The sequence below is a fragment of the Aethalodelphis obliquidens genome, unplaced genomic scaffold (assembly GCF_003676395.1).
Source record: "Aethalodelphis obliquidens isolate GAN/ISIS:26980383/991018 unplaced genomic scaffold, ASM367639v1 scaffold55, whole genome shotgun sequence".
NCBI classification, from domain to species: Eukaryota; Metazoa; Chordata; class Mammalia; order Artiodactyla; family Delphinidae; genus Aethalodelphis; species Aethalodelphis obliquidens.
Genome location: NW_020837999.1, coordinates 2,587,459 through 2,614,439, shown reverse-complemented (window position 1 = coordinate 2,614,439; position 26,981 = coordinate 2,587,459). Strand labels below are relative to the sequence as shown.

Genomic DNA, 26,981 nt, shown 5'->3' with positions numbered 1-26,981 from the left:
TTTGGTTAGAAGGTGTTTGGTTCTTCCCCTACCCTCCCCCACCTTGATCTACCAGCCTCCCAAAGATTTAGTTTGCTTTGCATGTCTATTTTAGTTGGAATGGCAATAGTTTGGTTGTTTTGAGCATGTCTTTTAATTTTTATTTGCATAATCCTAATTTCTATTTCCTTTCTTTCCTCAATGTCTGCTGCATCTTGTTTCGCCTCCTCCATTCATCTCGACGCCATGGTTCTGCTGCTCCATAACAATGCATTATGAACCTGCCACTCCCATATGCAAACACCTACCCTTCCCTCCAACCTCCACCCCTCCATCAATGGGCATCGTTGTCCCAAAAACAATCTGTGGTGGATATCGCAATGCTTATTATCCAATTAGGGTGAAAATTCCTTCCTACAGGCGACCGTGGCAAAATTGGGACCTCTCCCTCGTGTTCTTGCTGATATTACCAAATCTCTGACTAATCCTACACCAATACAACAGCAACTGAGACGCTTCACTGAGCATAACTCCAGTCCAAATGTCAGTGGAAGCCTCTCCTCTGGGCTGCAGAAAATTTTTGAAGACCCTACTGACAGGTATGAATTTCAGAGAGAATTGGAACTACTTATCTCAGAGGGAGATAATATGTAGAGATTTGGGAAAAATCTATTTAATTTACTTGTTGAATTTACAACTTTAAAATCATGAGCAGTTGGAAAGAATCTTCTGAGATAAATCCAATTGTTTGTCATAATAATACACATGGTCTAGGATACTAATTTTCTAGAATGATATTGTAGTTATATTCAACAAACTTATAAAAAGAACCTATGTCCTACTTAATGGAAGACTAAGAGCTCTATGAATTTGATATTTTCAGGTGTTGTAGCGCTCAAAAATCTGAGAACCTCAGTGGAAAATATTTTAGAGCTGGCTGTGTCAGCTGAACAGGTAGATACAGTGTTGATGCTTAGACTTTGTTTTCTGTATTGGCAAGACTTGTGTCTTTAGTAGGGACCCTTTGGTTGTGCACTCAGGGCTTCTCGAAGGTTTAGACAGAACCAATTAACTATGAATTGGAATACCTTGGGAGGTGTAAAACCTAACTAGGAAATGATTGGAATTCTAGTAAAAATCTAAGACAGAGATGGAGTGGTCTATACAGTGTTATTCTCCACCTTTGAAGAAAAACTAAAAATGTTGGATCTTATCCTAAGAATTGTGATGATGAAATCTGTGTTTAGAAACCAATGTAAGTCTCCACACCAGACCTCTGAGCCTTCTGAAGAGTTCATGTGCTTGAGTTGAGGAATCTTAACTCTGTTGAATTTGCCTCAGGAGTAATTAAGGGTCCTTTCTTTTTCCACAGTGATTTGCATAAACTAAAATCTCCAAGCCAGGACAACACAGATAGCTATTTCAGAGGGAAAACGTTATTGCTGGTTCAGCAAGCCTCCTCCCAGAGCATGACTTACTCTGAAAAGGATGAAAAGGAAAATAGCCTTCCTAATGGCCGGAGCATCTCCCTCATGGACCTTCAGGACACTCATGCCGCCCAAGTGGAGCATGCGTCTGTCATGCTTGACATGCCAATGCGCCTGACTGGAAGCCAGCTTTCCATAACCCAGGTGGCCAGCATCAAACAACTTCGGGAAACCCAGAGCACTCCCCAGAGCGCACCCCAAGTGCGAAGGCCCCTGCACCCAGCCTTGAACCAGCCAGGCAGCCTCCAGCCCTTGTCATTCCAGAACCCTGTCTATCACCTCAATAACCCAATTCCAGCAATGCCAAAGGCCTCTGTGGATTCCAGTTTGGAGAACCTAAGCACTGCTAGTTCCAGGAGCCAAAGTAACAGTGAAGACTTCAAACTCAGTGGACCCAGCAATAGCAGCATGGAAGATTTCACCAAACGTAGCACTCAGAGTGAGGACTTCTCCAGGCGGCACACTGTGTCGGACAGACACATACCTCTTGCTCTGCCACGGCAGAATAGCACGGGGCAGGCCCAGATCCGAAAAATGGACCAGGCTGGGCTAGGTGCCCGAGCCAAAGCCCCACCATCCCTGCCACACAGTGCTTCCCTACGTAGCACCGGGAGCATGTCACTGGCATCTGCAGCTCTGGTGGCCGAACCTGTGCAAAATGGGAGCCGGTCCCGGCAGCAGTCCTCTTCCTCCAGAGAGAGCCCTGTTCCCAAAGTGAGAGCGATCCAGAGACAGCAGACACAGCAGGTAGGGGTGAGTGCTGGAGGGGGCTGCCAGGTACTTGGTCCGACTGTTTCCTCGGTTCTTTATATATAAATCATTGAGAAATCCAATTGCTAGCAGGGTTTCCACTTAAAACTATTTTTTGCAACCTTTTAATGGAAGAGGAAATGAAAAGTTTGGGAGGCTTCTGGCTAGATGAGGCAGCAGAATGTAGCTTGCCTCATTACTCTTAGGAGACTGTAACAACCACTCCAGGGGCCTTTCTGTCTCTTCAAGCAGCAGAGCTGTGATCTCAGCACTGAGAACAATCTGTGATGTTGAGTAATAATTAGACATTTAAGCTGTGAATCTGCAGGCCAGATCAACTAGGATATATTTTGGGAATCTGGACATTAATCCTCCTTAATTTTTTTTCTTAAGTTTCCAGAATAAAGTTTTGCACTTTCAGCCAAGAGTTTAACGTAACTGCTCTCTACTCCATCCCCCAACTCCCTCTGGAAGTAGTAAGTCCCCGTGTGCCCTTTCCTGGAAATGGCTAGAAAAATAAACAACTGAGCACCTATAGAAGCAAGGTAAAGAAGAGAGGTAAAAAGATAGAAACACAGGTGGTTGACAAGTATTCTCTCAACATTTATGGAAATCTCTTATATTTCTATTTACATGGACAAGCCCAGCTCGTGTCTCACCTAAATTTAATATAAGATGATCAAACTTTTTTCTTCACAAATAAAAATGTTCCTTAAGAATTTTATCATCTCTTCTTTACAGATTACATTTTGAGACGCCAATCCATATTTGCTCTTGAAATAAACTAAGAACCTTATGAGTGCATATATATACATATCTTACTTTCATCTAAAAAAGATTTTTCTCCTAAAAAGAGCTTTGTTGAAGTTTTTTTGGAACCTAATCCTACTTTATTTGTATTAGGGAGCTTTGTGGTTAGAAGAGTTCTATGACAAATCCTTTTGTCAGCAGAATCACTGGTCAGAGGAGACTGCAGTGAGACCCCCAATGTATCTCTTTAGTATATGCGTTTTTATAGGTAGGCATTTACTGATTGGGCTGCTTCTGCCACCACTCTGCTGTGGTCAGAGCCCTTGCCTCTACTTTGATAATTATTGTTTAAAAAAAAAATTAGAACATTTACAGAATCCTTAGATAAAGAAGTAGAAGAAGGGATGAAAACTTAAGCTGATTCTGGTAGGCAACTTCCTGGGCAAAACCTCCTAGTTGGTCAGTTCTTTCCTGAGAAATAAACTTTTTCTTCAGTCTTAAATTTTTCATTTTTATTTTGTTATATTTCCCCAAATTTCACCAATTCATTTGATTTAATACACATTTTAATTTAAAGAAAAGGAAAAAAGATTATACTCTATTAATTTACATAATGATTATATTATATAATTTTTTCCTTTTCTTTAAATGAAAATGCTTTTATATATATATCTTTTATATATATGTCATATATGTACATTTAATTTACGTTAGGAGGCTATCAGTCTCTCCCACCTTATTGTGAATTAGTTTCCATACTTTGATTTTATGCTAGCTTCTAGTTGAGATCAACCCCTTTCAGAGAATTAAATTGTTGACTGAGAGGAGAAAAGAAAGATAAGTAATTTCAGAGATGCAGTACTGTGTGGAGGCAGATGTCTACGTGGGGATTTAGTGCAGCTTGAAGGCCCTGAGGATGAGATAAGGAGTAGAGAAGAATATCAGATTGGCAGAGAGGGGCAAGACAGGGCACAGGGTGGGCCCTCTGCCTACTTTTCAAAGGTGGATTTAGTCCCAGCCCTGGAGAGAAAAGAAGAATGCTTACCCTTCCCTCCTGTATCATGTTGTCCTCAATTCCCAGGAGCCGTGACTCAGACTGACTGTTAATAGATATTGTAAATTAAATAGCCTTTTGTGTGATCATCGGAAATGAATTGTCATTTATAATATCTGTGCTGTAGGAAAATATAACACCTATCATATAAGCACTACGTGTTTCTGTGCGTGAATAGAAAGCTGTTTGAATAGATGGGAGGTAGGAAATGCATATATGGTCTTCAGACAACCAATTAAAATACTTTTGAGCCATAGCCATTAATGAGCTTGGGAATGTCTATGTTATGTTGGCATGAAGTGAGGCATAGCCACAGCACAGCTTTACATATTCAGCCCTGTTTGTGCCTTTGCTGGTGCTGCCACTGTCATACCAGTTATGACATAAATCACTGTATTTTGATTGCTCAGTTTTCTGTTTTTTCTACACTGGCTTTTTCTATGCAGATGTTTTATTCTTTCAAACGTATGTTATTATTTTTTTTTGTTCCTTATCATTCTTGCTTGCTTTTCTCATCTCAGTCCCATGAAGCCTCTGATGTTCTATATAATCAGCACATTTTTTACGTAAATTCCTTTACATATTTTAATTGCAAATTGTGTTGGGGAATTCTTCTCTCCCAAAAACTGGAGGATTTCTTTGTGGGGATTGTTCTGCCGGCATTTGTAATTATTGGAGGTTTTGTCCCATGCAAATTCCATTTGTATCTTAGCACAAAGGAGCGGCCATTGTTGGCAATGTATCTAGCTTCAGTCTTCTCCATTTGCTGAGTAGGAAGGAAATAAAATCCTAGTTCTACAGAGAAGGAATTTTTTGACCCTTTTCGGCCTCTGTTTGGATTTCTTTTTAATTATTTTCCTCTCCATCTTGTTTTTTTGTGTATCATGTATTCTGTGCACATAATAGACTCTATTTACAATATATGAGTTGTTCAGATTATAGCGTGTTACCTAACCTTAGAAATTCTAATTTGAAGAGGCTTTTTAAATAGGTATTTGACAAGCCTATCAGAATGATGCTACAGTTTTCACATTTGGATTTGTTGAACCCTCACCTAACCAACCTCTTCAAGGATTCTCAGTTTACTTACTAATTTAGTCAGCTCTTTCTTTGGTGTTGATAGCAATAGTGTTATTCATTTATGGGAACCTGACTATTTCAGACTATGGAGAAGTTGAAAGCAACAAGTCTTATTTATATCTAGTAAATAAACAGGGAACCGGCCTGTTCTCAGTCATCCTCAGCATAGCCAGGCTAACTGTAGGATCAGTGAAACTGCTTTCTCAGGCCCTTTTGCCCTAAAGCGTTATTATTTTTCCCAGAGAAACCCTATAAAAGCTTTATCTCAAAAGGGTGATATTCCTAATAGGAATCCGTGCTCCTTTTCATTTCGTCATTTTCATCCTTCATTTTCTTTAATGATCCACTGTTGGAAGTCAATGAAGAAAATGCTCTTCTTAAGGCTATAGCTAAGCAAGATGGCATCTGAAACATTTACCAACCTCTTTTCTCAATTTCTTTGACTATAAACTAGAGGTAATAAATTTTGTTAGCTATCCAGCTTATAAAGGAGATAGAACAATCACTGAGGAAAAGCCTTTGATGTACTTCCAAAGGATTAGAGGAAAAACATAGGGTATCCTTCTCTTAGTAATAAATTATACTTTGGTAATGAATTCTAAAGAGAATCCAAAGTAATAATAAATGAATAATATTTTATTGAGCATCAATTGTGCAATGACATAGTCACTACCATTCCAAAAGAAAAAAAATTCTATGATATATGGTGCCATGCTTCAAGGGTTGACAGTCTAATCAGGAAATAAGACCAGCACTCAGAAGACCAATCAAGTAGATGTAAAAGACAGTATATAGTTCTTTCATATGAAGAACATATTACAATAAAAAATAATTTTGAAAAAAATTTTGAAATAAAAATCACCTCCATAGTCTTCAATGTAGATAAAACTATTTCTGATTTGTTCAATATTACTTCTCTGCTCTTTATAATTATGTAAAGGTTTTATCATAAATACAAGGAATAGTTATATTAGTCTGATTTATTTTTTTAAAACTTATTGACCACCTACCGTATGCCATGCACAGTGCTAGGGTATATGAGGAAGTGGTTGAAAAACAGATTGAACCAATAAAATAGGAATAGACTGGAATGCCCAGTTCCCATTGTACACTGTCTCATAATTCACTGGACATTGTTAGTCCTTCTGAAGATATGGTAGCTACCACCAACACCAGTGAAATGAACCAACTCTGTTTTTACAGCTTCTCACTTTACATTTTATGCCTAGATTACCTAAGAAGTTGTTTTTAATATGCTTTTAGGGGCTAAGATCTCTCTTTAGTATGTCCTTAGGGATACTATTAGCTTGTACTGCGTTTATTGGCATTCAATAAATAGTTACTCGTAACAAATCACAGGGGAAGAAAGTTCTGGCGAACAACATATTGTTAACTATAAAGCAGAAAGCTACTGAATTAGCTTCCTTGAAGTTACAAATTCCAAACATTAAAGTTATTCATTTTAGTGGCTACTTTATCTCAAGCAGCAGCTGAATAGAAAATCCTGGTTTCACAGAAAAGCAGCTCTCCTGTGCCCTATGTGGTAAAGGGATAAGATTCTAAAATTAAAAAGGCATTTGTCTCCTTTAAGTATTGACTTTCTATTAATTTTTAAAGACTCAGAACCATAATATTTTGCCTTTCAGGTGTACATATATCAAATAAAAACCTAAACCCCTTTTTAAACTATTTTTCTCTAAATACTAAAGCAATTTATTGTGCTCCGCTTTCAAAATCCAGTAGGAGGAGAACTAGGGTGTGTGTGTGTGTGTGTGTGTGTGTGTGTGTGTGTGTGAAGTACCTTGTAGTTTACAAACTGCTTTTACATGCCATCTCATTTGTTTCTCATAACTTTTGAAGTAGATAATTATTATCTTTTTTAATATAAATGATACTATAGTCTATAGGTCAGTGTTTCCAAAGTGTGATACTCAAAACTATTTAAATATACAAGGTATTTAATCAATCATTTAATTATTTTAACACATATTAGAAAAATATCTAACTATTAATATAAAATGTATTTATAAATTTATAATATATATAACATTAAACTCATGATTTTACTGATAATATTGCTTAGCATAAGGACTTAGCTAACTGAAAAAGGTTGTTTTAAAGAGATGATAAATAATATATCAGTGACAACGTGGTTATGACAAAAATAATGAGAATGATACACAAATGAATGAAGTATAAGAAGCCTGCCTACCATAGTGGAGATGAAGGTAGACTTTTTAAGAACTGAGGGTACTGAAGTTTAAGACATGTTTATGTTTTTCTTGACACAGTGGAGAAAATGGCTTTAAAGAAGGAATTTCTAAAAGTTCATTCACCGTTGCTTGTGTGTGCCTCAGGCATGAAGCTGTTTTTTATCGATATGTATCTGTAATCTGTTTGTAAATCAGCCAAACCAGGTTCTTCTTCAAACCTTTAGGAAATACCCTCATACTACTTTTGTATGAATATTTTTTAAAGTCTCCCCCAAATAACCTTTTTGTCTCTGCAACCAATTTTTTTCATCTAGTCTTTCTAAATCTCAAAGTCATCAAGATACCCCTTATTTTAAAATATCTGTATATTTAGAGTTTAACCGGGTTTTATTCCAAAATGACATAAAGATTCTTAAGGTACATAGCTCTGCATGGGAGAGAAAATTCCCTTCCAATTATTTATAGAGTATTGGTCCTCAAAATAGAAATTAATTTTAATTATAAAAAGGCTAACTCACATAAAAATGCTTTGTTCTGTCTATCTGTCTCTCTCTTTCTTCTCAAGAAAGCCAGAGAAAAAGAATTTGTTATCTATTTCTAGCACTGTTTATGGAGAAAGCACTAATGTTCAGTAGCCCAATATAAATTGTCATATCCAGGGCCAGTTTTCTAAGCATAAATACAGTAATAACATCTAAGTTCTATAGTACTCCATAGTTTCCAAAGAACTTTCACATACATTATATTGTTCAGTCCTTAGAACTCCCTGGGAGATGGTCAGGATAGGTGGTGATGGTAGTGGTAGCCCTATTCAATAGATTTGGAAAAAAGTATTTAAGAGATTAAGTGACAATGTAAGTAGCAGAATTGCTACTCAAAGCCAGAATTCTTATCACTCTGCATATCTATTGGAAAAGGGCAATTTATCTAGCTATCCTAACTGGATAGAAATATCCCTTAGACTATGTTGATGTCCATTGTTTTGATCCTGTATTCATCAAGAAACTTTCTGGTAAAATATGGACTTCTGAGTGATGTTAACCCATGAAGAAGTCAGTGTCTGTAAAAATGACCAATATCACTTTTTTTCTCTTTCCCTAAATGGTTGATGTGAAAATTAAGAATTTGGCATTCTGATATATAAATGGGTACCTTGTGAGTTGTTTAGCATTAATCAATTCCTTGGTTCCTGATCATCCCTGGTTAAGCAGATGTTTCCTCACCTGAGCAATCAACCATCAACTTGTGCTTTCCTTCTCTCATTCTGTCATCATCGTAATTTCATTAGGTAATGACCTAATGAAACCATTGGACTAATTAACAATTTTAAGGCCTTGGCTTTCCCTCTTTGGAGGGAAAAAACGGCAGGTTCTTAGATGTGATTTCTATTCACAACATTTCAGAAGATTTTATCCTTGTATAAATGGATATTCTCTTCCCTCACCACCAGCCCTTGCAGTAACAAAATATTATTTAGAACTGGGAACATTTAACAGAAAACAGGGATCACAATAATGTCTTCTAAGAATAGCTCTCTTTGTGAAACCTAACTGTGGATGAGCTCTTTTTGGAGATGCTAATAGGTATTTCTGACGCAGGTTCAGTCACCTGTGGACTCTGCCACAATGTCCCCAGTAGAGAGGACAGCAGCCTGGGTTCTGAACAATGGGCAATATGAAGAAGATGTAGAAGAAACCGAGCAAAATCAAGATGAAGCCAAGCATGCTGAGAAGGTAGAACCTAGTCTGTCTTTATTGCCCACACAGTGATAGGCCACCCAAAGGGTCGTCTAGCCAAGGAGATGATCTCCCCAGGGTCCCCAACTTCAGCTCCACCTCTTATGTTAACCCTTATATACGTATCTGTGTATAATTCAGGTAGTGTCTGTGTTTGAAAATATGCGGAAATGTCCATCAAGCTGGGGTGGGAGGATTAGCTCTAATTTTTTTTTTTTTTTAATATGAGGTGACTTAACTTGGAGAAAACTCTGCTACTCGTTTCTAGTCATTCTAGGTGAATATTTAGTGTTTCTGTATAACTAACCAAAGTCAAGATTACCCTTGGACTAGACTTCCTTTCTATATCTTTGTAATGATTTTGTCTTTTTTTTGTTTTTCTTTGTTTATTTATTTATTTATTGGCTGCGTTGGGTCTTCGTTGCTGTGCAAGGGCTTTCTCTAGTTGCCACAAGCAGGAGCTACTCTTTGTTGCGATGTGCAGGCTTCTCATTGCAGTGGCTTCTCTTGTTGCAGAGCACAGGCTCTAGGCACATGAGCTTCAGTAGTTGTGGCTTGCAGCCTTCAGTAGTTGTGGCTCGTGGGCTCTAGAGCGCAGGCTCAGTAGTTGTGGTGCATGGGCTTAGTTGCTCCGCAGCATGTGGGAATCTTCCTGGACCAGGGCTCGAACCCGTGTGCCCTGCGTTGCCAGGCAGATTCTTAAACACTGCGCCACCAGGGAAGTCCCTTTTTTTGTTTTTCTTTTCACCTTTTCTGGGTAAAGAGCTTCTAACACTATAGCTATTTTTTTAAAAGACACTGGCTAAAAAAAAAAAAAGACATTATCTATTGCTTCAGTTTTGTTTCGTTTTGTTTTGTTAAGAAAAGCTGACATGAAGAATAAGGATTATCAAACAAGAACATTAACACCATGTATGGCATTACCTCATTAACAGCCAGACAAGTAGCTTCTGCTTACTTATCAGCAGGAACCTAAACTATTCTTATTGACGTAGTCTACCTCTTCAAACTGTATAAGAACTGTCATCTTTGACCTTCTGGATTAATAAGCATAGTGTAGGACCATGACGTTGGATAAGCAGAAGCTAACTGTCTGATTGTCAATTAAATGGAATATTATGTAAAAATACATTGCATTTTACAAAGCAGCATACAGATTTATCATTAATTACTAATGAATTTAAATAGGCCATATACAAGACAGCTTAATGCTTCTCACCTCACCCAGAAATTTGACATTCCAGTTACTCAAACCCCAACGCACAGCAGCTTCAGTACAAGAAAGGGCCATGTAACCAATTGAATTATATAAAGCGTTAGTGAATATAAATTTATATAAAGCTTTAGTGAGAAAACAGACATGTGTTCCAACAAGCAGTAGCAAACTGGGCAGATGAACGATATCATGAAAATGGGCCAAGAGGCAATATTAATCAGCCCCAGAGAACATGTAGGCCTTTTGCTTAGAGCTTGTGACCTGAATGTTTTACACTTTTATAGCTGGGGAGAAAGCAGCAATAGCCTATTCTGCCATAAAATTCTATTTATTGATTTAGTAACTTAACATTATAGAAGTGCTGCTTGCTCTCTAAAGGGCTGGCTCTAGTAGGGTGAAAGAATGGTAGTCTGATGAGTGAAGGCATGTCAGAGATCCTGCAGTACAGGTGATGATACAGAAATCTTTTCTCACGTAGACAACTGGCTTTTGGCTTATTTTAAGTCATATGTCAGGCTTCTAAATGCTTGATCTTTTTTTTTTCCTGTTCCCATTTGATACGGTCACAGATTGGATGTGGCTTGCAGGAACTGGTAGTTTAATGTGGAGAGTGATACATAAATATATAGATTTGGAATGCCAAGGTAAGACTAAAAGTGTAATTTTAGGAGGCGGGCAGAGCTCCTAAGTGATGCCTGTTGATAATTTTAAAGAACGTCAGCAGCCCGTGGAATGGCAATTCAGGCAGCATCCAGCTCCATTGCCTAGGGTTTCTATCATAAAAAATAAATCACTAACGTCTAAAACCAGCGTAACTCCAGTATTTCTCTCCTTGTCTGTGGTGCCTCTTCTCCTCTGCTCTAGTACGAACAGGAAATTACTAAACTGAAGGAGCGCCTGCGAGTGTCCAGCCGGCGGCTAGAGGAGTATGAGCGCCGGTTGCTGGTGCAGGAGCAGCAGATGCAGAAGCTGCTGCTAGAGTACAAGGCCCGGCTGGAGGACAGCGAGGAGCGGCTGCGCAGGCAGCAGGAGGAGAAGGATAGCCAGATGAAGAGCATCATCAGCAGGTCAGAGGTCACCTGGTGGTGGACGTGGGCTAGGTAGCTAGGGCTGCAAAGAGGTGGGACGATGACCCAGAGAATCCTAAAGCAATGGCAGCAAAAACCATTTGCAGCTCTGCATGTCCTCTGTGGTACTTGGTACAAAGGCGACAGCTGACTATATCTCTTACACTTTTCTAATGTGAGACCTTAGTGCACTTCCTTTGAAGATAGAGGTAGTCTATTTTCCTTTAGTTGTAACAATTAGAAAAAATTAAAACTTAGTGACTCACTTGAGAGGTCTTAGAGGAAAACTGAATCTTAAAAATGTACATATTCAATGTCAAAGCCTAACTTAGTTTTTTACAGCAAGCCCAGAGAGGTGGAAGGGAGTTTCATGGGATGTCTTCAGGGCCAGAGAATCGAAGGAGAAGGCCAAGGATGTCCAAGGGAGACTAAGGGAGGGGACAATTTTACCAAACACTACATAGCACTTACTATGGGCCAGGTACTTTTCTAAGCACTTTACAGATAAAATTTGTTTAATCTGTTAATAATAATTTGATTAATGCCAACCTCTGAAGTAGGCATTATTATTATTCTCATTTTACAAATAAAGAAACAGGCAACAAATTCATTAAGTCACTTGCCCGAGGTCACTTAGTGTTGCTGCTGGGATTTGAAACCACGCAGTCAAGCCCCAGAGTCCATGCTCATGACCACTGTGCTTCAGTGTTGTTAAATGCTGTAGGCAGGTCAAGTAACTTAAAGTCAGAGAAGGTTTGCTGTTTTAGCAGCACATAAGTATTTAGCAGTCTTACCGAGAGGCTTTTCATGGAGTTTAAACATCAGGGGGCTAAGATGTGAATGGTGGAAGAGAAAGTAGACCTACTATGTGTAGAGTACGCTCTGAGGAAACTTAGCTGTTCAGGGGAAGAGAAAGGTCAGCTGTTACAAGGTAACAAGATTAGGAGAGGGTTTGGTTTTTGTGGGTTGGTTTGCTATTTTAAGATGAAATAAGTTGTGCTGAGGAAAGGATCTGATAGAAAAGAGGGAGATAATAATTGTGGGAATGCTGTTCCAGAGGAGGTAAAAATCCAGTCCCAGTAGAGAAATCAACTTTGGATGTCTTCTTCTAAGGTGGGTGAGAAGATAGAGCGTGGTTGCAGATCTTGTACTAGGAAGGAGTGGCAGTACTGAGCTGTCCTGAGTGTGGGTTTCTTGTCCTCTACGTTAGCCAGCTCTCTCCTTGAAGATATTGATCTCTCCTTACTACCCCATTCTAGGCTAATGGCTGTGGAAGAGGAATTGAAGAAGGATCATGCTGAGATGCAAGCAGTTATCGATGCAAAGCAAAAAATAATTGATGCACAGGTAAGCAGGTTGTTAGTCTAGTGGAAGGCACTTGTTTATAATAACTTATCTCCTGACTTCCCACCCTTTGCAAATGCCAAGGCACATGATGGACAATAGGTCACTGGAAAGTTCTCAGCATTACCTTGTGAAGAGTAAAAGAGTTTCTTTGTGACCTCTATGACCTTTTCTTTCCTTTACTGGTGACAAGTCTGTTAACCTAGCAAAGTTTTAGCGTGCTTAGTGCAGTTGCTCGACAAATCTCAACCTAGTGCATGATGGGGTTTACTTCTTTCCTTCTGGAAAGGAGGGGATTCTCTAAGGGGGTACCTGTGAAGAGTACACTGCATGTGTCTGGCTTGTGACCTCCACTGACCATTGCTTGGCTATGATGTTCACAGTCTTGTCAGTCACGTCCACTGTGCCATCAGCCTCTGGCCCCAAACAGTAGTCTAGCTGCAGGGGAAAGACAGGGTTGTAAAAGGTACCCTTCCTTGTTATTCTTTTGGTTCCGGATTTGGCATTGATGCCTGGGATTCGCTTGGCTGCCCTTCTCTGTTGGCGCTGTGCTTGGAGAGCCTCTTTTGGTTGATGAAATCAGAACCTGGGCCTCTGCTCACTGCAGCTTCTACCTGTGATAATAATGGCATGACGGATGACTGCCAAGAGCACCCCCTCCCAGGTTCACGTCAGTGATCAGAGCAAAATCCAGGAGGCAGGAAATGTTTCTAATTCCTTTTTCATTTTATCAGTGCAAAACATGGTTGTATTTCTTAGAGTGAAACAAATAAAAAACGGCAGTGCAGCTTGGATGTGGCTGGTCTGGCCACTGAATGTATCACCTCCCTGAAGACCACCCAGCCAGGTTTGCGTTTCTCACCCTTAAGTACCATATCATTTCCCTCAGCTCTGAAATAAAAATGGGAGCAAGGACTTTATGTCCAACTTTCTTCTCTCCTTATCAGCCAGTAGTCAGTCTATGGCAGAGCCCCCAGTATTCTTAAACACGCATTTTACCCCCAGTCTAGTTTCGTGACAGGGCTAATATGGGATGGGGTTTATTTTTCAAAGGAATTGGGAGTAAGGCTGAAAGCACAGCCATGGGAAGAGTGCGTCATGGGCCTCCTACTCCCTCACATACACGAGACCCGGCAGTCGAGGGTGAGTTGTGATGCTCTCTCGTCAGCACGGTTCCCAGAATATTTTGGACCTTTGAATTCTGCAGTTTCTGGATATTTAGACCTCCTAAGAATCAGAAGAAAGTTCTTACTTGGTCCATTTTTTAAACTTTTCTAGGTGTCCCCAAGGTAGGTGAGGGAAGGGTAGCAGAGACAAGGCCTTCTCGACAGGCACACTGTAAAAATTCATCTGAGAGGCTTAAGAGAAACAGTCTGGATAAAGAAGGCAATTTAGTCAGGGAAACAAGTGTTGATAAGTGTTCACTTTGGGATCTTCAATGTGACAGTGTAAAGCAGAGAGAGTTCTATTAATAACTACACCCGAATAGATTTTAGTTCTAATGAAATCATACAGACCGTTTTAATAACTTCAGCTTGTCTAAAACCGAGTCAGTCTTAAGCAGAGGGAGCTTGGGGGTGTCGTAGTCATGGCTCTGTGCATACAGCATTTCCACCTTCTCGGTTGCCTGTCAAGACAACCTCATCATTAGCTTCTGAAGATTTCTACCCCACCCCTGCCCCCATTTTGACGTCTAGAGTAAGACGACTGGGTATGGAGCAGGAGTCATAGGCATAGAAAGTGAAAGCAAGGGAGGGAATCAGGTTCATCAGGGCTCAAAAACTCTGGAAAGTAAGAACCTTCTCTCAGTTAACACGAGGACGTCACCATTCAGGAATGGGAGAACTGTTATCCTCAAAGCATCAGTCAATGTCAGACTTGTGGTCTGGCTAAACTAGATAACAGTTTGGGTCCATATTTCAGGCAGTGGTTTTCAAATGGTTTGATTCTGTGGACTGTTTTGGCGGAACCAGAGGTGCCTCCCATAGATGGCTTTCCAGCTGTTCCTGCTGACCATTCAAGAACAAGGGCTTCTCTCAACGAAATTTATTACTGTATAATAAATTTTCTACTGGAGGCTCACTATGGATCCCTAAAGAACACTTGGAGAATCCATTAGACCACATTTTGAAAACCACTGCACCATGCACAGCACAGATGATAAACACTAAAACTAGTTTTTTAAAAAATTATAATCTCCTTAAAAGGAAGGTTTCCCAATTCCAGCTGTTGTCTCACTGATACATTAAAATCTTATTCTAGCAAAAGACTATGAAAATCCTTTAGTGTCTTTTGTAACAAATGACTTTTCCTTTGAAAGGATAAATCTTACATCTTAAGTGTTTGATGGAGCAGAGCAGCCCTTCTGGCATTATTTAATAGAATGAGGACATGTTTGGGGGTGAAAGCTTTCCAGTGAGGGAACCCATACTTTTATGTCCCTGGCATCTGCCTTGGTGCCACTGGCAGTTAAAAAATATTTCTGAAATGAATTGCTTTCCTTATACTAGCAATGGGCCCAATATTTCCCAAAACAGGACAGGTCAGGTACCCAGCAAACTGGTTTCCATCTTCTCTCTCAGCAGCCCTGTGCCCCTACAGACAAGGCTGGTCCCTGAACTCAGCCTCTCCATCTCCTCGAGTCAGTTTATGCTCCAAAGGCCCCACCGGGGTCAGCCACTTTCTATTGGAACTGGGAGAGGATGAGTACTCCCCTGGTGACCCTGTCCTGGGCCTTGTAGCACCACCATGGAGATCCTGGTGATGGTACTAAGGGACCATTTCTTAAACATCAGACCAGGGACTGTGCCACCTTTCACCCCACCCCCGGATCTCTCTATATGACTCAGGTGGAGAACTTCCTCCTAGGAGAAGCAAGCAGCTGCCTAGTTACTGTTGCAAGTGATATCTCCGCTGTGTTAAATTACAGGTCATAAATGGAGATGAGATTATGCAAACAGGCAAGTAACCCGTCCATTCTCTAGCTGAGCAGTTCCCAGCCCTGGCCCGGTGCACTGGCCTCCTACACATTCCAGCTCCTGCACTCCCCACACTTGAAATCCTTCCTGTCAGGCAGGAACTAGATTGCTTTGCCGTTCAATCCAGGCAGAATGGAGAAGTCAAGGCCATCTTTTGCCAACTGAACTTGACTTTCAAAAGTCCCTGTTTGATTTTTTTTTTTTTTTTTTTTTTGTTTTACTTTGAAAGGTTGGCAGTGGGGGGAGTTACAGAAGGGAGTTTCTCCACTTGGAAACTTTCAACTGTTTAGTAGAAGGGCTGCTTGACTTCAGCTGTTACTCTTGCAGGAAATAAATAAAGAAAATCATTCTTAGCCTTTTTTGACCCTTTAAGAATCAAATAATTTTTCATGAATACCTAATTTCTTTGGATCAACCCTAAAGAATCCTGCACTCCTTAGAATTGAGGCATTATAATTTATCCTAATACTGATATATCTTTTCTTTTTTAATCATTTTTAGATATTACCAGGTTATCTGCTTAGAGATCATTTCTAACCATAGGGGGAAACATCATATCTGGCTCCCACCCCTTTTCTTCTGGTAACCACTGGCCAACCCTTACTTACTGACTTTTAAAAGATCTATACTTGTTATCCCAGTAAATTCCACTGGCCGTAATTTTTTTAATTATTATTTTTTAAAGCCTTGTAGTTCTTTCTTTCTTTGAGTTTTGCTTATCCTTAAAACAAGTTACCTTTCCAAAGTAAAAAGCATCTTAGGCTAGATTAGGGGTTAGTTAATAATGCTGATTTTTTTGTATCTTACCACCTGAGTTCTGCATCAAGGAAAGGAAAAAAAAAAATGTTAATAATAACAAGTGTGAGCTAGTTTTTTTCATACTTTTGAAACTGTGACCACCAGCCCTGCTGCCATATAGATCCCCGCCCCACCCCCAAAGCAGGAGATTAAAGGGAAGCCTTACTTGATGCTGTTGTTGCATATGCTTTTACCTAAATTGCCCCCCAGGGCAGTGGTCTTCACTCTGCATCCTTGGGCAGCACATTTCTGGCAGAGCAGTACTGCTCACGGCCCTGTGGAGCTATGCTGTAACAGCAAGCAATAGCATCTAACCCTCAGCCCTTGTATGTACTCTCTGAACCTGACCATGACTATCCTTACCATGCTTTTCCCTGAGTAAATTAAAACACTCCCTGGGTAGAAAAGCTCTTTTTGGCTTTAAGGATTGTTCCTCACATGCTTTTGTTTTCTTTTTTTTTTGATATCATAGATGTAGGTAAAGACTGTCCTTCTCAGCGTTAACTTGTTTTCTAAAAAATGGCAACTTCATGTAGGAAAGGTTCTAGGATGATTTACCTAGCTGGTGAAGCTAAGATTAGGATTTCTCTCCTAGTCTTTGTGAGACTGATAATATTTTGATGGGATGATTTTTATTTTTGTTTAATTTAGATGAGCCTACTTTTCTCTAGATTGCCATTTTTTCCCTCTTTTTTCTCTTGGTTTTTTTTTGTGTATTCAACAGTCTTTGGTTCCAAAATATTTGTTCTAAGCCTTTTTTTTTTTCCCCCCCAAGATTCAAAAGTAAAATGAAAGCAGTCTCCTTATTGGGTAGCTTTCCTGGAGTACCTCTGAGCTGGAATGAGTCTAGGAGCTTGTGTTCTCTGTTTGTTTTCATGTGTTATGTTTCTGGCATCCCCCTTTGGCCACATCTCCCTTCCCATATTCAAATAACTCCTTGGTCTGAGCTTTTGGCTGCTTCTCCCCCTCTTGCTGTTGCATCCTCACTTTGTTGGTGACTATAAACTGCCACCATGTATTGTTTCAGTTTTGAGCACCATGTGAATTCTTTCCAAATGTGACTGATGTGCCCCTTCGGGGTCTAAGAACCCATAGATCACATGCACTTCTCCTCTGTGAAATGAAACCTCTGGTGCTTCTTTCTTTGCCACCTAATTCCCATGTTTTAGTTTTGACCCAAAGTACTTAATACAGCAAGGCAGCTTGACACCTCTGTTTCATAGTCTGACGTAACACATGGTGTCATTTTTACATGATGTCCTAGGGTCCCAAGGGATGATTAATAACAAATCCTGCTAATGCTGAAAGGAAAAAAGAGAGAAAATAAACACAGACCCGTTGGGCTCAGGGGAAGCTGGCCTGACTAGGGTGCAGAAAGAGGCAGAGACGTTCCATTTGTCTGGGAAGCATCATGTGTACTGCTGTTTGATAGAAAGCATTAGAACAGTCATTCAGTAGAATATTATGGTGTAGTTGCCTGCATGGAGCCAGAATAAAGCCATAATTGGTGTGTTGTAGGAAAAACGGATCGTGTCGCTGGATTCGGCCAACACCAGACTGATGAGCGCGCTGACCCAAGTGAAGGAGCGGTACAGCATGCAGGTCCGCAATGGCATCTCCCCCACCAACCCCACCAAGCTTTCCATCACGGAGAATGGTGAATTCAAAAACAGCAGCTGCTGATGGGCTTTGTGAATAGACAGACTGTGGGAGGAGACAGAAGGAAATGCGCCCGCTCTCCTGTCCCCAGCCCTCTCCCCAGCCCCACCAGGTTTACAGAATGTTGCTACTTCAGAACAGCAGGGTGGCGAGCAACTCTCCAATGAAGAAAGGAACCTTGTCTTTCAGGGCATAAGGCTAAGACTTCCAAGGTCGACGCTTCCTCCCCACCCCCCCGGCTCTGTGTACATAGGGAACTTAGTTCTGGGCCATGTACAGAAAATACCACTGTAATATACCCAAAGGAAGTTAATAATGTAGATTACCTTTTTAATTATTGCTATTTTTATTATTGTTGTCCTCTTGTTGAAAGCACTGCAGTTGTTAGAGGAGGCAAAGTAGGAGGTACATGTGAATGAGAGATGAGCCTGGCGGCTCACCTGGTAGAGACCACGTGTCTGTCTGATAGAGCACACAGACCGCAGTAGGACATTGTCAGAATGAGTTTTTCAGGGATTCCTCTGCCAGTTTAAAAACCCCACTCTGGTTCCCTTGTCCTTTAGGAAAACATGCAAATACCGAGATCCAAACAAAACAGTTTATCCCATTGAGCAACGAAGACTGGTTCTGGATGGACAGCTATCTGATTTGGGGATACACTGTTCCAGAGGACACAGATAAGAGCTGTTGTATCAAAACTGGACTTTCAGAGTGATTTCTATTGAACTCCTGTTGCTGTTTATTTCCTTCTGTCTGTAGCAGACGGGAATTTTCCATTTTAGATAGGGGGCTTTTTTTTTTTACCCCAGCTGTAATAAAGGGTGTTCTTCTTCCTCTTTAGAGTTTACAAAACTATAAATATTTGTGTCTCTATAAACCATCTGCATCTTCACACCCACTTGCCCTTTCCTCCCCCATGGTGGGAGCAGTCATCACCAACAGGGTTTACTCTCCCCTGGAGAGGTTATTCAAATATGCTGTCCATAAGCCATCCGAAATAAACACCCTTTCTTCCATACAGAAAAGGGCTAACCATACCATACCATGGCAGCAATCTCTGAATATTTCCTATCAAAATTTTTTTCTATTTGTAAGTTATAATTTTGGTTTGGGATAAAGATTTTACCCAGTGTACTAGCAGATCTCTGGGCAGGGTAATTTTATCTCAGTCTTTAACTTTTAAATTGCTTCTTCCTCTAATCCCCTCAGTAAAATTTGGAAAAGAAATCCAAATCTGAAGCATTGCTCTCTTAAAAGTCATGATTACTCTTAATGAAAAATAAAATACTAAAAGTGGGAGGACAGCACATTCCAGCTGTTATTCCCATGCTCTTTGTAGATTTGGCAAGAATAACCCAGTTTCACTAGCTGTCATCGTTGGCTTTATTGTAGGACAGATTTATTGTAGGACAGAAACAGTCATGGAAGCTAAGTTACTTCCTTTTTTCCAGAGGTGTGAAATGTCATCTTGAATGCAACCTTGATTATCAGAAGTATGGAATGTTACAAGTTAAACAGATATTATATTTACAAGTATATATACACATATACTCACACATATGTACATATAACTGCACAAATAGGAAAAGTTCCTGCCTTCTATGCTGTTGGATATAATGTTTAAAGGGGTTAGAATCTCTTTAAGCAAGATCTAAGCAATTGTTTATATTGAGAAAGCAACAACATTTCTCAAGTAAGTTAATGATGTTTAGTTGAAATTGTAAACCTTAAGGAATTTTTTTTTAAGAAGGAAAAGGAGAAAGGAGGGGGAAAAAAAAAACACCTGAGGAAGCCATAGACCTGGAGTGAGTGTTTCCACATAGCAGAATACTTATAAGGAGACGAGAGAACATTTATTGTGTCCCCTTTTGGGTGAAGCCCCGATAGAGACACCAAACCTCCATTCCCACCGCACCCCCAGGCTTGCATTCTGACCTCTTAAGCACTGCCCTCAGGTGGGTCTTTGTGTTGGGCCTTGCATCTCAGCAACCTCACCATGGTCCCCAGCCCACAACCTTTTAAAACATTTCCCCTTCGTAACACTCCTGTTTCTGCCAGTCAGAGATCTAAATCAGGAGCTGCCCAGTGTGCTTATCTGATCTGCAGACTTCATGCCCACATGTATTGGCACTTGTGCATTTTCTTGACCCGTGATCATTATTTTACAAATTCTTCTCTCTTCCCTCCAAGCTGAGGGCACACTGTGGCCAAATGACTTATTTTAATAGGAAAGAAACATCACCAATTCTGAAGTAGTGCTTCGTGTTTGGGGAGAGGGTATGTAAACATAGGTCCGTTCTTGTTTGTGGCTATTTTCAGCTCTAGCCATTCTTTATAAAAGTCTTCAGAAAACCTGGTAAAAGAATGGTCAGTTTCAGTGGCCTTAAGTATGTAACATGGGTGATGTCTTACACGGAGGTTTGAAAGCTCTCAGGTGGTGTTTACGGATGACAGAGGACTGATAAACTATATTGGAGGGTTGGAGGACACAAAATCAAATATGTTTTTGATGGATGCAGTACATCTTGTCAGCATTATGGGAGCTTCTTAGAGGGCTGCCTACTTTGGAAGATTAGATGCCCAAAATGTTTGGATAGATTATGCAGCCCTCTATTATCAGGTTATCTTGAATGAAGAGAAAAGAGTAAACAAATAATAAAATTAGAGGTAAGCTAGGAGTTCAGTGTAGTTGCCAGATGTTAAATTTTAGATTATCCTTTGAACCTATTCCTGTCCGAATATTTTTCTGAGTATTTCTTTAGAGAATGCTGCAGTCTATAGAACTTATTCTGAAAGATTTTTTTTTTTAGTATGGAAAAAGTCAGCAACAGCTGATAATTTTTATGGAGGTATTGCTTAATTGGCTTTTCTTCAGCCCAGATAAGTGCATACCTCTCTTGCTGGGAGGAGGTGTATGGTTGAAGAGAAGTGGGTGGATTATGATAGCATGTCTTGCACTCCTTCTGACACCCAACATGTCACCACATGGTGGGGTGCAGCATAGACCAAGGCTGAATGGAATTTGGAATTCCCGTGAAGTGCTTGCAAAATGCTTGTCCAGATGACAACCAGATTTGGCCATTAACAAGGACAATGTTGGTAGGATTTAGGAAAAAAGCTTTATATTTCCATTTTATTTTCACTGGAGCAATAAGCTTTCTGAGCCAAAGCAGCAAAAAGGAGTAACATTTCCTTCAAGTCATCACATTACCTGAGTCTCTGCAATACAAGCCATGAAGGAGGGGAGATTATAACTAGGTAACAATGACAAACACTTGAGCACTTACTATGATCCAGGCACTATCACCAAGATACTGTTGGGGTCCAGGGCAGTCTGTTGTAAGGGAAATGTGGTAAAATGAGGTCATCATGCTGCTGTAACTTTGCCCTTTCACTTGGCATTGAGTTGGTCAAAATTAGCTTTCTCTAGTCTGCTTCTACCTTTCCCTTTCCCTGTAATGGTGTTGCACAGTGAAAGAAAAAGTAGGATTTCCTGTCTAGGACTGCTGTATGCCCTTGAGAATTAACTTGACTTTAAAAGTAAAGCTTTTTAGATCTTAGTCTATTTATGGATCTGTAGCTCTAGCGACCCTCGTTTCTCACTCTGTCCTCAGAGGCACACTGGGTTGAGAGCAGTTCCTTTTTGGAAGCTCCAGAGCAAGACAGTTGCCATCAAGTGAGTTTGATTACAATTTGTTCTGCCTTCCATCTAGGTTTAGTTCCAGTTACGTCCAGTTTGGAGTTTCTGAGAAGGCTGGTTGTGGGACTGAACTTGGGGAAGGAACCCTCCTTGGGATTTACCTAAGGCCCATGTGACCCTGACTAGAGTTGACACCAGACTAGGCTTGTCACTGGGCCTGACTCAGCAGCTCTGGAGCCCACACCATAACTTCCCTGTGTTTTCACCTTTTTGGGGGGGGTGGGGGTCACCGTCTACAGATTATGGAAAACCAAAAGGGCTTTCTTCTCCATTCCCCTTCCCTTTTTCAAGTCTGATAGTGAAGTCTCCTGCTCGCTTCAACAGTAAATGGTTGCCTTCCCACCCCTTACCTGAGGGCCAAGAATTTGGGATACTTTGTTTTTATCAATATGTCAATGGAAGGGACCTATTTTGCCAGTTTGTTTAAAAGCAAGATATGTTGGGGTGTTGAATTTTTAAATAGAATCCCTTTTTGTGTCTGAGTGATTGTTATTAGTTCTAGAAGCATTCTGTCATGACCCAGTTAGGAATGCTCTTGAGTTTAGGAAGGACAAAAGTGATGAAATTTGCATGAGACAGAATAAATATCTTATGAGGAGTGAAAGAACCTGAGGAAGATACATGATCCAAAAGGGGACTAATGCACAGCAGCCTTCTCCATAGCCCAATGGTTCAAGGCAACAGGAGGATTTATATCCTTTGCCCAATCTCGAAATACGTAGATATATAGAAAGGCCATTTCTGTAGACAACATGTGGGTACCCACACAAAACACACGATTCCTAGGGCTTCCTTTTTCTGAATGTTAATCCATCTTATAGAGCAGTGATTCCCAAACTTCCTTGAGATTTTTTAGATTTTATGCTCTCCTTTGTTAGATTTTATGACAGTGGTTCTTTCCTCTTTAAAATGTACCATATGTGTTATATGTATATATAAGTTAAAGTGACTTGAAATTTGGCTTGACATTGTCTCAAGAACCCTAGATATCATTATTGATACCTTGGGGAGTCACAGAAAGAAAGTTGAATATCACTGATGCGGCAGTAGGATACAGAAAGAAATAGCTTTGGTTCCTGATCAGTTAATCCTCAGGTGTTTGAGGAACCAACCCAGCAAGGCTTGGCGATGAGCCACCCAAGGAAAGCCAAGTGGTCGTTTGTGTCCAGATTTCAGCATGCATTTTAATTTCCTATTCAGTTCTTATTTTTCAGTGCCCTTGTTTTTCCCTAGGAAATGTTTTAGTTTGGGATTTAAAACCAGATATATCTGTTGTAGAAAGATTTCCACAGAAGCTGTGTTTTAGGGGCCTCGATCATCTGTGTGGGGCTACAAATATTTAAGAATAACTATCATATTTATGTCACTTCTAAACTCCCAAGGGAAAAAATTCAATTCCCTGTTCACCAAAAGGTTAAATACTAATTGACCACTATCCTGCAGAAAATTTGAAATAAATAGTACAGGTTAAATTTTGACTGGTGCTTAGACATTTCCTAGTTACATTAAAATTAACTCAAAGCAGACAGCAGCCCATTAACCTGAATCACACCTGTGAGGAACTTCTAAATTTGATTTTGTTTTTCATCTCCAGGGCCTTAATAAGAGTGTGTTAATACACATGACTATTTTACAATGATAGCTCTAAATAATTTATTTTTTATTTCAAGAAAGAGAAATACACATTAGAAAAACAAAACCCAAGATTTTATTTTATTTTTAAAGCCATATTTTTGTGCTAGTGGCACTTAGATTGTTCCATATGTGAGATCCATATCTGCATTTCATTACCTGGGTTTGTTCTAAAAGAAGATTTATTTTTGTTCTGTGAATAATTTTTGACGGTTCTTGTACATGTACAGATATAGATACGTTTGAGGTCTTTTATTGATATTCCTACAAAGAATACAAATAAACTTTAACTTTAAACATTTCAGACTAAAGTTGCTACTGTATTTGACATATTACTGTTTGACTTCTAGCATGTTATCTGGGTGATTAGGACACTTGGAGAAAAACCAGAAACAAAATGTATGCAGGAACATTATTCTGAAGGTATATTTTAACATTAAGAACAATGCGTCTTAGAATTTCCCAATTTACAGGTAAAAGTATTTAGCTGTAGGACAAAGAGCTAGCATTAACACATACTGTATTGTAATAACACCCTTAGAGAGCTCGTCATTCTGGAGAGTTGGAAATCTCTTTACTAGCTTGTGACTGGTGAAGAAAATGTCCTCCACTTTATTGAAAGTATGGCCCCACTCAGCTCTCCAGACCAGTACTATCCTCTCTTAATTCCCCAATAGATTAATGTGGTTTGTTTCAGGATTTTTGTTGTCTAGTTGGGGTTTTTTGTTCTTGTTTGCTTGTAATTCTCGAGGTTATTTCCAAATACCCCCATCTTCTGCTTTCCTTCATTCTTTAAAACCCCAGGATGCAGGTCCCATAAGTAGTTTTCTTACAGGCTAAGTATAGGTCTGAAATTCCACCAGTTAGCCTCTTCACATATCTAGTGACTTCTACTTCTGTTTTACTATGAATTAAAAAACTAAAATTCACTCAAAATCCAGAGAAAATTGTGTGAGGAGACTCCAGGTCACAGTAGATGTGTGCTATTTTTTGTTTACTTCAAAGCCAACCCATTTCAATCTGAATTGCTCATGACCTAATGTAAGCTTTAAGACTTCTTGGATCTGAAACATCAAAAAGAGAGAAACTGTTGTTGATGCTATCTTGTAACCTCCTAGTCATCTTAGCCCTTAACTGTCCACCCTTTATGTCCAGCCATACCCTTTATTTTTCTTAGCCTCCCTGCAGCTACCTGCCTTTTGTCGTTAGCACCTTCACCAATAGGAAAGTACAGAAATCAAGTTTGTTAGGTCACCACCACCACCCCCAGCACACAAAAAATGTTTAATGACAAAGGAGACTAAAACAAATGACAATCAGGGATTCTCAGTCTTGACTGTTCATCAAAATCACTTGGGATCTTGAAAAAATCAGAGTAGAGATGCCCCTTTAGACCCACCATTGAACAATTAAATAGTATCTCTCTAAAGATTGGGGCCGGCTTTTTTTTTTTTTTTTTTTTTTTAACCTTCCCCACAGGATTCTAAGTTCAGATAGGGTTAACAACCACTAGTCCATATCTCTCTCTGAGCACTGTGTGAGTGTCTGTTACAATGTTTTCTCTGTTCCCATCCATGGAACTGGGATAAGTTGGCTATAGGTGTTTTGTTTGCCTCCTATTTCAAATTTTATCAGTAAATGCTACTAAAGCTGATAATATACTCTACCTTGTCCCCACCAATTCCATCCTTTATATCTGTGAGGTAGAAATCCTCTCCATTAATATGAGATAGCTATATTCCAACAAAAGTGACCAGAAGCTGGAACTCCCCATCTTGACCCCAATTTTCCCATTATTGGTTTTAATTTAAAATAAAAGGTAGATGGTTTCTGGTTTGGTAACCCACCCCTGCCAAAAAAAAAACGGTTCTTGACTTTTGTAGACTTAATACTCAGCACTGCAGTCTTATTACTTGAACTTTTACTAAAAAATTTATCAGATGCCAAATTGCATCATTTGCACCTGCTCTTCAACAGCAAAATGCACCGAAAGCTCTCCAGTTCCCTCCCCGCTACCTGGCAGGCATTTGTGCATGCATGCGGACGGGCGCGCACACACACACACACACACACACACACACACACACACACACACACACCCCTGTTCTTCCTAGAGACTTCAGTTTGTGAGATTTTAGAATGAATTGCCTGGGTGCTATTTCTTTGGCCTATGAGTAAATTGCAATAAGCTACCAGATTAACGCCAATCAGTTTCCTTGTCTGTAAAATTGTGGTTTTGGCTAGATGGGCTATGAGGAACTCTCTAGCTCTGACATCTTATGATTATAATCTGATATCACTGAAAAATGTGCCTTTAGGTCATATTCAAAAATCAGCTTGAGGCTTTTGTCACAATATTTAGGAATAATTCTTCCTCTTCACAATCTCTCATCTCACAATACTTTAAAAAAAACAAGAGGGGAAAAAAAGCCTGGAACAAATGTATATTCAGAATAATAATAAGATAATAATAATAGCTAATATATATTGAGCACTTCCAATGTGCCAATTTGCTAAGCACTTTTTATGGAATATTTCATTTTGTCATAATACCAGCGATATGAGTTAGGTACTGTTGTTCCTAATTCATGAGGAAACTGAGGCTCAGAAAGATTAAGTTACTTGCTCAAGGTCACACAACTAATAAGCTCAAAGCCAAGACCCAAACTTAGGTCCTTCTGACTATGCTGTATTGATTTTTTTAAGAGCTCAGGAAAAATGGAGAGAGTAAGAAAAGATCTGAGCACATAAACCAACCTGTCACCATGAGCCAGGATGGTGACAATGGGAACAGATGAGCTAATTTTCCAAAGCTTTTTCTCTTCCTGTATTGGCTTTGACAGTATCGCTTTGCATTGTCAAGTCACCTGACTGATCAAAATTAGAGGACAGAGAAGTCTCACCTCACTCAAGAATTGGTCTTTCATGTCTTCTGGGTGCATCAGAACTGGGATAAGAAAATCTGCTTTCAGGATTCCAAAGAGTTGCCCTGAAAAAGGAAGTACTACCTGGCTCAGAGGAGATTATCTCGTAGCCATTTGAAAACTTCAAGTTCTTGGCAGTCGGGAGTGTCCCCTGGACACCATAGATGCTACATGGTGATTTAGGATTTCAAAAAGAAAGAAGAAACTGCTGGACAGAAAAATGCTCAGCCACAACCAGCTAGTGGCTGACAGGAAAGAGTCTCATGAGTGGAGTAACCACTGCTCTCCTCCCATATCCTGGCCACCCTCAGGCAATTATTTTCTCCTCAGTATTTTCCTTCTTCCTTTTCTTTTCTTTTCTTTTTTTTTTTTTTTTTTTTTTGGCATGCCACGCAGCTTGCAGGATCTTAGTTCCCCAACCAGGGATCGATCCCTGGACTGCCAGGGAATTCTTGCTTCTTCCTTTTAATAAATCTGTTGAGTAAATGTCCCACACCATGCTGGAAATATTCACCTCTCCCCTGGACCCACATTTGTAAAGGCCAACTGTACCACAGAAAACTCTTAAGTTCTCTGAGACTATAAACAGGCTCAGCCTTTGGCCATGAACGCTG

At 39.9% G+C, this 26,981-nt stretch overlaps 1 protein-coding gene across 10 annotated transcripts in view; it reads left to right on the top strand.

The window, feature by feature from the left end:
• RASAL2 (RAS protein activator like 2) overlaps positions 1-25,864 on the top strand; it is a 388,691-nt gene extending 362,827 nt beyond the window's left edge. For 4 of the 10 annotated variants that reach the window (XM_027086223.1, XM_027086219.1, XM_027086227.1 and 1 more), the window contains 7 exons: positions 379-578; positions 1,352-2,213; positions 8,912-9,046; positions 11,130-11,332; positions 12,592-12,679; positions 17,971-18,109; positions 18,675-25,864. In XM_027086223.1, the coding sequence (XP_026942024.1) occupies positions 379-578; positions 1,352-2,213; positions 8,912-9,046; positions 11,130-11,332; positions 12,592-12,679; positions 17,971-18,109; positions 18,675-18,826 (1,779 nt within the window). In that variant the 3' untranslated portion in view covers positions 18,827-25,864. Of the gene's footprint in view, positions 1-378; positions 579-1,351; positions 2,214-8,911; positions 9,047-11,129; positions 11,333-12,591; positions 12,680-17,970 lie in introns of all 10 variants that reach the window. The other 6 variants (XM_027086224.1, XM_027086220.1, XM_027086222.1 and 3 more) reach the window with 5 other exon arrangements.
• The last annotated feature ends 1,117 nt before the right edge of the window (positions 25,865-26,981 follow it).